Consider the following 15494-nt stretch of genomic DNA (forward strand, 5'->3'; position numbering starts at 1 on the left):
AATGCTCCAAAGTAAATTTTTCTCCTACCTCCAAACAACTTCCTTCCACTCTACCCTAAATCTCAATGGGGGTTTCAGTCAGCTACAAAGAAGAAACACGGTACAGTTCATCAAACTGTAGAAGGAAGAGCACAACGGTACATTTTGGAAGCACATTTCTTCTTGTTGTTAACTGGCACTCATTATACAATTTAAGATTAATGTGAGATATTAAAAAATACTGTAGGTCTGCAAATTTAATTACTTTGCTATTTTTGTATGGAACAGATTAGGTATCTCTATTTCTTTAGCTTTCTACGTATTGGTGCTTTAAATGAAAGCTTACTTAAGACTATTGGCATATGGCTTCCTTCAATCAGTTTAGCATACACTTGATTCCATATCCCTGAAACCAAATCTTCGGCAGATTGCTGGGTGCTTCCTGGAAACATCCAGATTTAACCAGAGTGGCTGGTGACAGCATGCAACACTATCCATGTCTCAAACACAGAAGTTTTCAAAATTCACCCGTTTGTTGTGTCAGTGTAGTAGGGGCACTCTCTCCGCCATTAATGAGAGTGATAACGCTGATGTCATAGTCAATGCCCGGCTCCAGCCCTGTAACTGTGTAGTATCCTACTGAGGAGTCCACAAAATCTTCAAAAATAGGGATACCTTCTCCTGCCGCAACTACTGTGATGCGGTACCCAATAATGGTGGAAGAGTTTAGCGGGGTCCACCTCAGGCCGATGCTTGAATCGGTTATATCAACAAAACTTAGGTCAGTGAGTTGGGGCACCTCTATTGAGTTACAAAGCAAAGGGGGGCAAGAGGAAAATAGAGGCAAAAAAGAGGAAAAAAATAAAGCAGTGTACATCAGGTTACACGTAGTAAAATTGATGGATTGTTAAAGCAATGATGGTAATATGCACTCTTGTTTCAAATGATCTGCGAAGACATCCTAAGCACTATGAATAGTCTGCTTCCCTGAGAGAATACAACAGGTTACAATATTCATTTAGGGATTTTCTTGCATTTTAAAAAATGTCCCTCAATGGTACAGCTTGAACTTCTCAGGTTCCTAAAAATCAAAAGCCTATTTAGAATGTCAAAACCATTTCTAGAACTTAGACATTATATCTACAGTAAGTATCAGCAATGTTTTCAAAAAAATCCAAAACTTTTTAGTAGGAAAATAAAGCTCGCATGAAAAGGGTTAAAAAATAATAATAATGGCTGATGAGTTTTTTTATTCCATATAAAAACTCATCACAGGATCGTGGTCATAATGCTATGCATTATGAATGTATGGTGTGAAGAAAGATAGGCCTGCGTTCCAAGGCCATTGCCAATATTTTGTTGAAGTCATAATCCAAGCTATTTAATTAGCATTAGTAAAAGCATTCTACCAAAGAGTGCAAGGGGAACATAATCCATCCAACGCTCCATTCAGTCATAATTCAATTTGGATAAACAACACGCCTATCTGTAGATAGGTCTCTTCAGCGTTGTCTTTCAATCCACAAGAATGAATACCCCGAGGGTGTGGCCTTTACTTCTTTTTTCAATTAAAAAAAAGAAGGGTTTGAAACCACAAGATGAAGAATGTACATGTCAACCAAGTGCTATTTCAGTGCTCACCTATGGAGGCAAATACTCTTTTGTAGATAGCTGTTGGAAGTTGATGAGGACTGTAAAATCTGGCACAAATGTACCGAAGGGATGCATTTACCATATTACTTTTAGCCTGTCAGTACTGAGTACACACACGACATCATTTTAGTAGTATTTCCATGTGAGCGGGCAGTACAGAGTTAATGCCATGGTTGCCACTCCATTCGTTACATACCCATCGCAGCAGACAGCATCCCAGTGAAGCACAGACAGTAAAGCAGTGTTAACAGCAAGCATTTCTCCAAACAGCTGGTTTAACTTCAGGGTTTTGAAGAGTGCGGATGGGAGGTCGGAATTAAATCCCAAGTACATTTGACACACTCAACCATCTGGGGATTAAAATGCTAATCCCTGCTCTTATCGAAACTGCCACTCTAGGGATAACAGCTTATTTTTCCATTACCTGGGACAATGGTATCAGAGATAGGGACACTTTCCTTGTCATCTTTGACAGTATAAACACTGACATTGTACTCCAGGCCAGGACTCAGGTTTTCAAAAGTGCAGGAACTTTGATCGGCATGGACCACTTCTTCCAAAGAATATCCCTGCTGGCCATTGGTGGGGGTTGTGGTAATTCTATAACCAGAAATGTCTAGAGAGAACAGAAAGGAGGGAGTTACTGTACAGAGCATTTGTGGCCCAGAGCTTACTAACCAAGACGCCAGTGATGGACTCATAGAGGGAAACAGGGAGAGGACTTGGTGTTTACTGAGAACTCAGCGGCAACAGTTTTGTGTACTGTCATTCAAGGTTTACAACAATCCTGTGAGGCAGGTATTACTATTATCCTCAGTTTAAACAAAAATTCAGAAAGTAGAAGTAATTACCAAGGGCTTTTCAGTCTCCAAACTCCATCTCCTTCTACCACCCCACCCAGCTTTTCCTTAACAATCACCTGCAGGAAAGCTGACAAATACTCCATTTTACCTACCTAGTATGGAATCACTTTAAACCTTAAGCATATCCTCATAGAGGGCTCTCCTAATTTAAGAGGTCTGAAGGGATGGGGTTTACAGAAAGGAAATAAAGAAAGGAGAAAAAGTGAAGAATGTAGCTATACCTAGAGGAAGAATGTTAATTGCTAAAGACTTCAGGGATCATAAAAATTAGATAGCAAAAGGATTGAGGAGAAGGAGAGATACACTCAAATGAAAACAATGATGACGAGATTATCTGTAGGGACAGATTACAAGTTAAATGAGAAAGTATATCTAAGTTAATCTTCCTAAAGGGTAAGGAAATTATGAAATATTTTGTCATTAGGTATAACAGGGTGAACACCGAAGTGGTACCTTCACAGAAAATCAACTGCATGGAAAGTAGATACTTAGATCATTGCACTTACTAGTGATTATCCAAGTGGGCAGGTTAGACCATTAGGACTAGGTACTAATGATCAAGCTGCTAACAAAGCATGAAGCCTGCCAACTTAAAAATTTCGAATTCAGTCTAACAAGGCAAGAAATTGTGTGGTTAAGCATTTGGCTGCTAACCAAAAACTCTGCAGTTCAAATCTACCAGCTGCTTCTTGGAAACCCTATGGGGCAGTTCTACTCTGTCCTATAGAGTCGCTGTGAGTCGGAATCGACTTGACGGCAACAAGTTTGGCTTAAATTATGTTTCCACAAAGAAAGAAAATGCCATGAAAATCACTCTACTTCAGAAAAAACCAAAAACTCATTGCCGTCGAATCAGAATCGGTTTGGACTCATAGCGACTCTACTTCAGAGAGGGATTAAAAGGCTATTTTGAGCCCCTATTATTTCAGCTAGATTTAGAGACAATTGCCTTAGCTGTCTGCTCAAGAAAGGATAAGAACTGTTTAAGAAATTACAGTAAAATTAGAAATAGTGAGATAATAACTGAAATATGTCCCTTAAATTAGTTAAGTATAACAGTTAAAGATGCAATCAACTTTAGTTGAAACACCTTTTTGTTTTAATTTAGAATTTTCTCAATAATGAGGGTCTTGATAGTTCGATAGTGATTTTCCCAATATACTCAATATTAAACAATACAAGGACATTTTCATTAAAATTCTCATTTAAAGAGCTTTTTGCATGGAACTGGCAAAGGCATCTAAATAAAGAATATTTATCTGGATTTTTTTTTTTTTAATAAGAATTTGAGTTCTGCTCCATATGTTTCTCCCATTCTATCTGAGACCAGCTATCGTGGCCCTGGTCCGAACAGTCGGTGGTGGTAGCCAGGCACCACCAGTTCTTCTGCTGTAAAGGTGGATGAGGTAGTGGCTCTTGTAACCTTGTTTCTTCTCTGCTTTTGGTTACCTTCTTATTGTTTCGCTTCTGGTGAGTCGAGACTCGTAGTTGTGAACGCACTGGTTTTTTTTGGGTTATTCTCATCTACTCATAGTGACCCTATAGGACAGAGTACAACTGCCCCACAGGGTTTCCAAGGAGCGCCTGGTGGATTTGAACTTTTGGTTAGCAGCCGTAGCTCTTAACCACTATGCCACCAGGGTTTCCTATAAGTCGGAATAGATTTGACAGCAACAGGTTTGGTTTTTGTTTTTTGTTCTCATCTATGTACATATCTGTACCTAACTTGAACAGTAGAGAACAGAGGACCCCCTTGAGACTGTTGCCCTGAGGCACTCTTAAAACCTAGAACTAAGCCTATCCTCTGAGATCACTTTTTAGTGAAATAGCCAAGTGGTACACAAAATAAAGTATATTACCCATAAGATCAGAGCCCTACATAAAAACCATCAGTATAAGTCTAAAAGGAAACCCTGGTGGCATAGTGGTTAAGTGCTACACCTGCTAACCAAAAGGTCAGCAGTTCAAATCTGCCAGGCGCTCCTTGGAAACTCTATGGGGCGGTTCTACCCTGTCCTATAGGGTTGCTATGAGTCGGAATCGACTCGAGGGTAATGGGTTTGGTTTGGTTTTGGGTAATGAGTCTAAAAGGTCAACAATTCCTCAAAAGCAGAGATGAGAAGATAAGGGGGCAGGGAAAGTAGAGTACTGAAAAGAGAACAAACAGAGCACAATTAAAGAGAATGTTGATACATTGTGATAAATGCAACTACTGTCACTGAACAATTTGTGTGGAGATTGTCAAATGGGAACCTAATCTGCTGTGTAAACTTTCATCCCAAAAACTCAATAAAATATTATTAAAAAAATAAAGAATATTTAAAATTTCTTGTCGTGCCATGGTACATCATATTACTTGGATATCGCTATTTTATTGCTCTTATACATTTCAGAAATTTATAAAAAATTTTCAAAGTGTGTGAACAAGGAGTTTAAACAAAAGCTTCTTTTAAAGTTTTAAAAACCATCATGGAGCTCCATTTAACCAAATTTCTCAGTATTGAATATAAGTATAAAATAATAATAATTTCCAAATTTATGCAGTTGTGTGTAAGACAGGGTCTAGAAACCACTTACAATCACAGTTTTCTAACATTTAAAATATGTGACTATAGGTAGATCAATTTTTTTTCTGAATCTCAATTTTTTCATCTGTAAATTGGAGGTCATTTCTGCCCTTTATGGATTTTTATGCTGCAACTCACGAAAAAATAACCGTGAAACTTTATTGAATAATAAACTTAGAATTTCTGATGACCGCTTGTTGTTGTTGTTGTTGTTTTTGTTAGGAGCCGTGGAGTCAGTTCCGACTCATAGGGACCCTATGCACAACAGAACGAAACATTGCCCGGTCCTGCGCCATCTTTACAATCATTGTTATGCTTGAGCTGATGACTGCTTAGAGAGGAAAATTACATAGTATGCTTCCAGCAATTTTTTTGACAATGTTGAATGCCTCTGAGTAAAAGGCACCTTTCAAAATGCTTTTTCTCAATCCTCATATTCCCACAGCTTGGTAAGCACCTGCCTTTTTTCCACACCTTACAGCATGATTATTCTCTTTCCTGCGATTTCAACAAACATGCCTTAAAACTCCCTGAATACGAATTTACGAGGTATACCAATTCTGTATTTTTTACGAAGAGCTGGATACTTATAATTTTGATGCTGTTTTTCTCTGATGGGTAACAGTTTTAAAAATCTTTGTCTTGAAGAGTAGACTAGACTATAAGACATAAAATGGTACTGGTGAAGAGAGTGCGTCTTAGCTCAAGGAGACACGTGAGACTAAGTGGGCAGCCCCCGTCCAGAGGCAAGATGAGGAGGCAGAGGGGGACAGAAGCTGGTTGAATGGACATAGGAAATACAGGATGGAGAGGAGAAATGTGTTGTCACATTATAGGGAGAGCAGCTAGGGTCACATAACTGTGTGTGTATAAGTTTTTTTTTTTTTTTTTTTAATGAGAAACTGACATGAACTGTAAACTTTCACTTAAAGCGCAATTAAAAAAAAAAAAATCTTTGTCTTGGAGGGAACACAACAGAGAGTTCCTGACAGAGCAGGAGAAAAGTGGGGTGCAGAACTTAAACTCTAGTAAAAAGACCAGACCTAACGGTCTGACTGAGGCTGGAGGGACTGGAGAAGACATAGCCTCTGGACTCTCTGTTAGCCCAAAACTAAAACCATTCCCAAAGCCAACTCTTCAGACAAAGATTAGACTGGACTCTAAGACATAAAATGATACTTGTAGAGATTATGCTTCTTAGCGCAAGTAGACACATGAGACTAAAACGGCAGCTCCTGTCCACAGGTGAAATGAGAAGGCAGAAAGGGGCAGGAGCTGGTTGAATGGACACGAGAAACACAGGGTGGAAAGGAGGAGTGTGCTGTCACATTACAGGGAGAGCAACTAGGGTAACCTAAAAATGTATGTATAAATTTTTGTATGAGAAACTAACTTCAACCATAAACTTTCACTTAAGACATTAAAAAGAAAAAAAAAAAACTTTATCTTGGGAAGGCGTTGCATATACTTCTGTGATACATCTAGCTTACCTGGAGTGGTGCTCCTCTCCCAGGAGACAGTGAGCACTCCAGTGTCAGGGTTTGCCTCCAAGTGCAAGTTGGTTGGTGGAGACAGTGCTATGCAAAAAGAAAATTTTAAATTAAAAGTTAAAGCTAACGTAAAATGTTTGACTTGTGGAATACTTCTTTCCTTCCTTTTCATTTTTCCTTTCTTTCTTTCTTTCTTGAGAATCAGTAACAATACATAAGTTGTGTCCTAGTGACATGGTGGAGATTGATTCCCTGATAATTTTTTATGATTAGTGATTTTGCAATACTATTGAATTTCTTTCTGTCTTGTTCATAATAGTTCTAAAATAATTTTAACATGGAAAAGAACACTTCTGATGCCTTGGAATATATAATATGAGATGAACCTGCTATTTGAGATTAGAAATAGCTAATAATGCGAGTGGGATGAGAAATGCCTATTCCATTATCACAAGTAAAAAGTGATATGGTATTAGCTTTTAATGAAAGTGATACTAAAAACTAGAAGGAAAGGAAAGGCAAAAAAAGAGCTCTCCTTACGTGTCACAACTTTCTTTACAATGGGTGCATCTCTTTCTTGCCCGTCTCTCAGGACTGAGATGGAGTAAATGTATTCCACACCTGGAGTCAGGCCAGACACCACGATGCTTCCTGAGTCTGAAGTCACTTCTCGTGGTGCTTCCCCTCCCTGGCTTGGTCGTACACCCAGCTAGAAGAAGGAAAGTAAGATAAACACCAATAACAAATATTTCCACAGCTGAGCTACTGGTGAGGGGCTATGGTTATGCTTTGTATAACCTGAACTCCCCAGGAGCTGACAATGTACTTGTGTTAGGGAATGAATGTGGGGCCTTATTTTAGCTCTATTATACATTTAAGCTGGAAATTCCCTGTACTAGGGGGGCTGGGTTGGGGGTGGTACATTCCAAAATTGCACCAGGGTGGCTTATAACTGAAGGTTCCAAAAAAAGTCATTGTATACTATTTTACTTGATAAATCATCCCCAGGTACAAACTGGAAGTACAGAGGGGTTTTGGACCACCCAGCAGTTCATTTCTATTTTCTTTGTGCTTCAAGAAATCCCCTAGCTCTCCCTTGTAATGAGTTATTCACATTTTGATTGTTTTTAGTTACCACTTAAAGGCACCAGCACTTTCTACTGCGAAAACACTCCTGAAGAAATATGTTCATAATTTCAATTGCAGGATGATATTTTACAAAAGCAGTATTAAAATGAATGTCCTTGTGATTTTAAATTCTTTTAAGATTCTATTTCAAAAACCTAGGTAACATGATATTGTCAAACAGTGTACTCTGGAGATACCCTTCCTGTGTTATAAGGCTTCTGAAGGTCAGAATCACACTATTATAAGGAAACTTTTAAAGGTTCACTGGCAATCTTCAAAAAAGGTTCCTCTCTATTTAAATAGCTTAATCATTTGCACACCAAAAAAAGGAAGTGACTTTGGTGCATTCTTTAAAAACAATCATGGGAATTTTGTCTTGGTTTTCAGTTATGATAAATATTTCCTTCTCCCACACTCTAATTGCCAAAGAAAGGAATTCTATTCATTGGTATTCATTGCTTCTCTGATATTGTTCCTTTGAAGAACATGAATCAAGACATCTATATGGAAGACCTTAACCACTGGGTTCTGGGTAACCCTAACTTATATTACGAGGTTCACCCACAGGGGTTTGAACAAGTTGCCATGAAACTGATTGGATGAAAATGTGATTTTTATATGTCTCTGAGTTTAACTGGTCTCCCTAAACCGGCTTGTGGTGAACTTGTTGACACCTGTTTGGAATAACACATCAGAGGCAGTTTCCCCTATATTTTCAAGTGCAATTTCCCGAGGGGAAGAATAGAGAAAGTAACAACAACTAAAAGCTCCATATTAATGTTTTATCGTTTGCAAAGCTCTTTCACAGCTACCGCCTTTGCTATCCTTCCAGTCATTCATTGTGTTGTTATAGCCTGGCTATGCAGGAACTTGGAGCCCTGGTTGCACAGTGGTTAACTGCTGGGCTGCTAACTGGAAGGTCAGCGGTTCGAGCCCACCAGCTGCTCCACTGGAGAAACATGTGGCAGTCTGCTTCCATAAAGATTTACAGCCTTGGGAACCACATGTGGCCGTTCCAGAGGGATGCTATGAGTCAGAATCAACTAGACGGCAACAGGTTTACGCAGGAACTGGGGTCAGAGAGGTCTAAGCAGAAGAAGCTAATAAAACCCAGGTCTCCTGACTCCTGAATATCCTGTTTCTACCATATCCTGAAACATGAGGGAACCTTAGGGCCGTGTCAGGATAGATTGGAAACATCTGCAGTTTACCTTAAAACCGATCCTCGGAGCAGGTGTCCACGTAATCACAATGGTAGTCTCAGTCACCTCCGTGTTGTAAGGTGGGATGGAACCGAGAGGCTGCACTGTGAAACAGAACCAATGCATGTGTTCAAACCTTGGAATCACAGGTAATTGCATAGAGCGTAGATAACACGTAGGTTTAGTGAGACCTCAGGTCCTGCAATCAGTGGATCCAGAATGTAACATATTTTCCTTCGCTGGGTTAGCATTTGGAGTAGTTCAGTGCTTCTCAATCTTTAACGTGACACAAATCACTTTGGGACCTGGTCAAAATGCAGGTTCTTATTCTGGAGGTCTAAGGCGGGGACATGAGTCCCGGGGTGGTGCAAAAGTTAAGCACTCAGCTTATTCATCCCAGAGGCTCCTTGGAAAAAAGTCCTGGTGATCTGCTTCCAAAAGATTATATACAGCCCTTGGAAATTCTATAGGGTGTGGCTCTACTGTGACACACATGGGGTCACCTTGAGTTGAAACTGACTTGACAGCTCCTGGTACAATTTGTCTTTTTAAAGGTGGGGACAGGTATTCTGCATTTCTGACAAACTCACAGGTAATACTGATGCTGCTGGTTCATGGATCATACTTGGGTAACAAGGGGCTAGATAACTTTTAAGGAGGTCCCTTTTAATTCCTTGGATTCTATGATTTGTGTCTTTTAATCATGGTTGAGAATTAAGTTTGATGACAATAAATTCACTTATATCTTCAGTATAAAATCCCACACAAAAAGTAAAACCGGTCACTACACACTGATCAGCATTTTGTTTCTTAAGCATTAATAGGAGAACAATGGCTCATAGGTTAAATGATACATGGTGATCTGAAAATAGCTTTATGATGAATTATTCCATAATGATTGCCACTTATCTATTTATTTATTTTTAAATTAAGATAAGAGACAGATACCATATTGAAGGTAAATAACATCTGCCTCCATGGATATACTTATAAAGATTCAATCCCTAAATAAGTGATTATTCACTTAGGATAACACTACAGAAATTTGGTATTCTGCCACCAGAATTAGAAAATATATAAGTTTATTTTGTGTCTTCTAGCATTCTGACATTACCATTATTTCTCTTAATGAAAATTACTTTAAAAAGTAAATAAAAGAAAATAAAGGAAGAAAAAGAGTATGCGTACACAAAGTTAAGGCAGACATTTCCAATCACCTTGCAAATCTTATTATATGTTTATAATTTGTAAATTATACTTGACATGTGAGATGGGTGAGTCAAATTCAAAAGTTCCAAGTGTGTTAAAAGCCCTGGTCATGTGTTTGATGCCCTCACTATTCCCTCCTCTGTATATCCCAAACAAATTCCATTCTCACTGGGGAACAAAAAAAACAAACAAAACTATTAAATGTATTTACACTAAATTATGAATGACTGGTGAGATGGAGTTATCCTCCAGTTATATGAACAGGGATTAAAAAAGTATTAAGACTCCAGTGTGTGTCTACTCAGCTCCAGACAATTTTTTGCCATGGGGAAATGCAGGCCCAGCATTGCAATTCTTCCATTATTTTCAGTATGAATTTTAACATGCATTTTTTTTTTTTTTTTTTAGTTTTTAAAATACTGTGTGGGGAAAAAATCAAAGACGTGTGTGGGCCACTTCGTAATGACTGTTGGAATGGCAGAATTAAAGTTCTACTGGTTTAATGAGCTGTTTCATAAGTATGTTGTTATTTCAATGGTGTTTGGGGGGAAATAGGATGGGTGACCCGTAATGCCTTCCCAGTATCTCTGAAATCACGTAGCCCTTGGCTGCTGCTGACTTGGCTGAAATGCCATGGCCAACCTTGTGTGACAATGTTAAATTGTCCACGAGAAACAATACAGTGAGCAGTGAGCTTCTCTTGCCAAACATCTGTGAAACCACAACTTTTTCACAAATAATATTCTCCTCAACTGTCCTGGGCTTTAAGACTGGGTGTTTTCTGTTGCTTGAGCCAACCAGCTAGAATCTTCCCAAGTTTAAGATGCTGCTCTCTGCCTGGGAAGACCATTACAGGAAAACCTCCAAACCACAAACTGATGTCAAACAAAGGATGTGACTCTAAGTATGAGCTACAGCTTCTGGCAACTCTCCCTAGGTGAAGAACAGTTTGGCTGTTAAAGAAATAAAATTTGCTCTATTTATAAAAGAGTAAGCTGAATTTTCCCCAGAAACAGCTTTTTCCCCCCTTCCCTATCACATTTGATTTGAACAATTTAGCGCAGGTATTAAAAAAAAAAAAAAAAAAAAAATTTTTTTTTTTTTATAAAAACCAGAAAAGTTATTCCCAGAATTCAGCTTGGTAAGACAGTAAAAAGTGATAGAAACTTAAAGCAATTCAAAAACAAGCAAGGCTTGCTGATGTCGGCTGATGTCTCCCTTAAGGGAGTACTTGAAGCCCAAAAGAACTTGTCATAGAACCCCCTGAATGTGTCCGTGTATTTAAATCTAAGCTTGGTTGAGTTGTTTTCTTTGTCATTCTTTCCTGCAGCAATCATCTATTCAAGAAATATTTTTGGAAAATATATGATGTGCCAGGCACTGTGCTAACCTTAATCTAACAAAATTAGTTTTGACTATCACAGCTTTAATTCAAATATAATTATATATGTTTTTATAAATATACTGTGCACAATATAAAATAACATGGCCAACATTTTAAAGTCTCTAAAAGTGCTTGAAATATCGTATATTCACGCCTTCTCCTACTTATTTGTTCTTAACATAATTAAAAAAATTTTTTTTTTCTTTTATAGGCATATTGTTCAACAATAGAAACTACATAAAAGATGTCTTATGTTAAGGAGTGAAAAAAGACACCAATGTAACCCTGTACTTCAGCAAAAGACCACATCTACTACAAGGTGACATTTACTGAAATCTCCATTATAATGCCGTGATGGGCATTCCTAAGAAATATTTATAAGAAATATAAAGACACTGATCTCATGTTAATAGATTTTAGAGTATCTTAATATCAAATTACATAATATTGCAAAAATTTTAGGTGAACTTACTTATTAATAAAAAGCAGATTTTATTTGCCTGTAATTAAAAATTACTTTCGAAAAAAACTTTACTGGCAAACTTCATTCACCAAATTTAAGTGGGAGTAACTTTTTGGTAAATGAGGACTTCTTACAAGGAAAAATTTCTTAAATTTTTAAAATTCCATAGTTGTTTACAAACAACGTTGTATTCATGTTTTGAATGTCGGTTAACGTCTATATTTTTAAGTTAGTCAAAGTGGAAGATGTGATGAAAGCTTTTGGAAAATTACAAACTAGTTCATAGTTGCAATATAACCTGAAAAAAATGCCTATGTTAGGGGCTTCTGCAATTCAAAATGCTGCGCTCAGAATAACATGATGTTTGCCAGAAATAAGGGATCTCATAATTCTTTGTAATGTAAATGTGAATGTACTTAATAGAAATCTGCTTGTGAATATAGACCTTTACTGTAATGTAGATAGGTTGATTTAAGACCACTTTCTCTAAAAGGTTGGGCAAAAGGAAAGACAAGAACAAAAATTATTGTCGGTATTTTCTCCCCTGGGGAGTCTTGGTGGCACGGTGGTTAAGAGATTGGCTGCTAACCAAAAGGTCGGCGGTACAAGTCCTCCTTGGAAACCCTATGTGCCCGTTCTACTCTGTCCTATAGGGTCTCTATGAGTTGGAATCAACTCTATGGCAAGAGGTTTGTTTTTTTTGTTTTGGGCCGTCAAGAGTAACTTAAGAAAGGGGAAGGAAAAAAAAAGAAAAAGAAGCTATTCTGTTCTGCAGAAGTACTTTAATCTGCTGCACTCAGTGCTGCACAAGTCATTTCCTTAGCTTCTCGTTCTATCTCCTGGTTTGTATTCATCTGGTAGATGTTTTTGATCCTACATTTCATGGCTATCATTTGATGCCCAATCTATTAAGATGTAGCCATAGGTGCTGATCTTTTCTTACCTTCACTAGTATTTGGGCAACTCATTTAATACAATAGAATTCATTTTTCAAAAATCTGAATGCTTTCAATTTGTGTTACTCAAAGCGCTGGCCTCAGAGTAAATAAGGAGCTTGGCAATGTACGAAGATTTTAACACACTACTTCATCAAGAAAGTCTTGCTTCAAAAAGTTATCAATTGAACTAAACAACATAATCTATTATTTATGTTCTGGCACAAACTCTTTGTCTTGTTGTGGACTAGTAACAATTGATGGGCCAGCAACTGGTCCACGGACCACACTTTGAGTAGCGCTGCTTTAAATCATGTACTACGTTTTTTCAAGCTAACTTTTAAAAACGTATGAAGAATCAAGAATATAAATATAGTTAAGAATCTCTAAAATCATTACGAAATAACATTTCAAATGTTGACTTACGAGTAGTAAAGACTCCGGTGGCTTTGGGGCTCTGCTGGTTGCCTTTTACAGCCACTAGGGTTACAGTGTACTCAGACCCAGGCTGCAGATTCCTCAGTGGGTACTGAGTGGCTGAGGGCCCCACATTGTACTGCTTGGGTTGGCCTCCTCGGGTCAGGCCTGCAGTCAATCGGTACCCTGATATCCGGGCCCGAGGTGGGGTCCAAGTTACCAGGACAGTCGAGTCAGTCTCGTTGGTAATCCGGAGGTTAGTGGGAGCATCCAGTTCTAGAAAAAAAGATGAAGCATGCCAAGAAATATTTAGATCAGTAATTATAATACTGAAATCCTAAAGCTTGACTGAATTTTCTCTCAAGGTTGAAACCAAGTAAAAGTCAAAACCAGGAAAATTAAGCCATTATGAGATTGAGTGCTACATAGAACTTTGCCAAAACTCTATGTCATTCATGAGAACTCTTTGACCCCTTTTGCTTGACTGTGATCCTTCGGAAAGTCTAATTTTCCAGTATGACTTTCCCACCATCCTTCGAAATTATCCTTACATTATAGCGACATTAAAAAAATAAACAACAAAAAAATTCTGAACCCCACAATTTATGCTGCTCTGAGCTGAATAGGTTAAGAGGCATAAGCCCACTATAGAGAAGTTTAAGGAAAGTTGATAAGCTCCATACAGAATAAAAATAATCCTTTATGCATTTATTGAATGAATAGTCCTTTGCTTAGAGAAATGTTATTTTCACATGACCCAGATTTGCTGTTGTTGTTAGTTGCTGATGATGAGACTTCAACCCATGGTGATCCCAAATGTGCAGAGCAGAACCGCCATCTGGAGGGTTTTCAAGGCTGTGACCTTTCTGAAGCAGACCTCCCGGGCTTACTTCTAAACCGCCTCGGGACTGGTTTGAGCTGCCAGCCTTTCAGTTAGTAGTCCAGTGCTTAATCATTTGCGCCACCCAGGGACTCAGATTAGACCATAATTCTGACATATATTCAGAACCTCAGATTCATCCAGACACCAACAAGTTTGCACTATCAGAAGGAATCATGTAAATTGTAAGTTTTCTTCTTGAGTATGATAACTAGCAGTTTTCCTGCAGAAATTTAGAAAGTCTTTCAGATAGAAGAAATGTTTAAGAGCTATTCTAGTATAATAACTGAGACCATGGACTCCGGAGTCAAAAAGACGAAGGTTTCAGGTCAAGTTCCACCACTTCCGAGCTCTTTGACCTTAGGTGAGTTGCAGAATTTTTTAATACCATAAGCCTCAGTTTTTTTCACCTATCCAATAGGGCTAACGATACAACCTACCTCATCAGGTCAAAATGAGGATTAAATAAAATAATGCTTGTAAAGCTCTGAACAGAGGACCTGATGCCCAATAAGCACTAAATGTTTTAGTAATTACTATTCCTAAATAGGAAACCCCAGTGGCGTAGTGGTTAAGAGCTACAGCTACTAACCCAAAGGTCAGCAGTTTGAATCCACTGGGTGCTCCCTGGAAACCCTGCCAGACAGTTCTACTCTGTCCTATAGGGTCACTATGAGTTGGAATCGACTCAACAGCAATTGTTTTTTTTTTTTTAATTCATAAATAACTCTAAATGCACAAGTGTTAAGAACCTACATTTTAAGTTTGATCTAGATATATTTGGTTACAAAGAAATGTACTCAAATTATTGATCCATGTCTCCATAAGCAGAGAAAATTAGGTTTTCTTAACTTCTTCTCTCTTAGTATCATTCTCCTGGTATGCATATTTTGGAAATGGGTTACCACTTGACGCTTATGTGGGTTTTGTTTTAAGTTTAACTGTGCTTTATGTCCACTATACATTTCCTTCGTGGCTGAGTGCTTTCCTGTTTCTTAAATGTAAACTCCCCAGCTGTCTGTCAGGTGGTCATACTGTGGTGGCTTGGGGCTGCTATGATGCTGAAAGCCATGCCACTGGTATTTTAAATACCAGTGAGGTCACTCATGGTGAACGGTTTCAGTAGAACTTGAAGACTAAGACAGAGTAGGAAGAAAGACCTGATGATTTACTTCCAAAAAGTAGTCAATGAAAACCCTATGGATCGCAACAGAATATTGTCCGATGGAGTGCTGGAAGATCGGAAGGTACTCAAAATACACAGTGACGTCAACAATAGGTTTGAGAATATCAATACTTGTGAAGATGATGTGGGACTGGGCAG

General features: G+C 38.3%; 1 protein-coding gene across 9 annotated transcripts in view; it reads right to left on the minus strand.

Annotated features, from left to right (window-relative positions):
* FN1 (fibronectin 1) overlaps positions 1-15494 on the minus strand; it is a 74121-nt gene that overhangs the window by 29503 nt on the left and 29124 nt on the right. For 5 of the 9 annotated variants that reach the window (XM_049888093.1, XM_049888098.1, XM_049888094.1 and 2 more), the window contains exons 20-25: positions 13300-13566; positions 8892-8986; positions 7093-7261; positions 6553-6639; positions 2057-2248; positions 508-780 (exon numbers count right to left, since the gene is read on the minus strand). In XM_049888093.1, the coding sequence (XP_049744050.1) occupies positions 508-780; positions 2057-2248; positions 6553-6639; positions 7093-7261; positions 8892-8986; positions 13300-13566 (1083 nt within the window). The remainder of the gene's footprint in view (positions 1-507; positions 781-2056; positions 2249-6552; positions 6640-7092; positions 7262-8891; positions 8987-13299; positions 13567-15494) is intronic. The other 4 variants (XM_049888100.1, XM_049888097.1, XM_049888095.1 and 1 more) reach the window with 1 other exon arrangement.

Source organism: Elephas maximus, chromosome 6, assembly GCF_024166365.1.
Source record: "Elephas maximus indicus isolate mEleMax1 chromosome 6, mEleMax1 primary haplotype, whole genome shotgun sequence".
Taxonomy (NCBI): Eukaryota; Metazoa; Chordata; class Mammalia; order Proboscidea; family Elephantidae; genus Elephas; species Elephas maximus.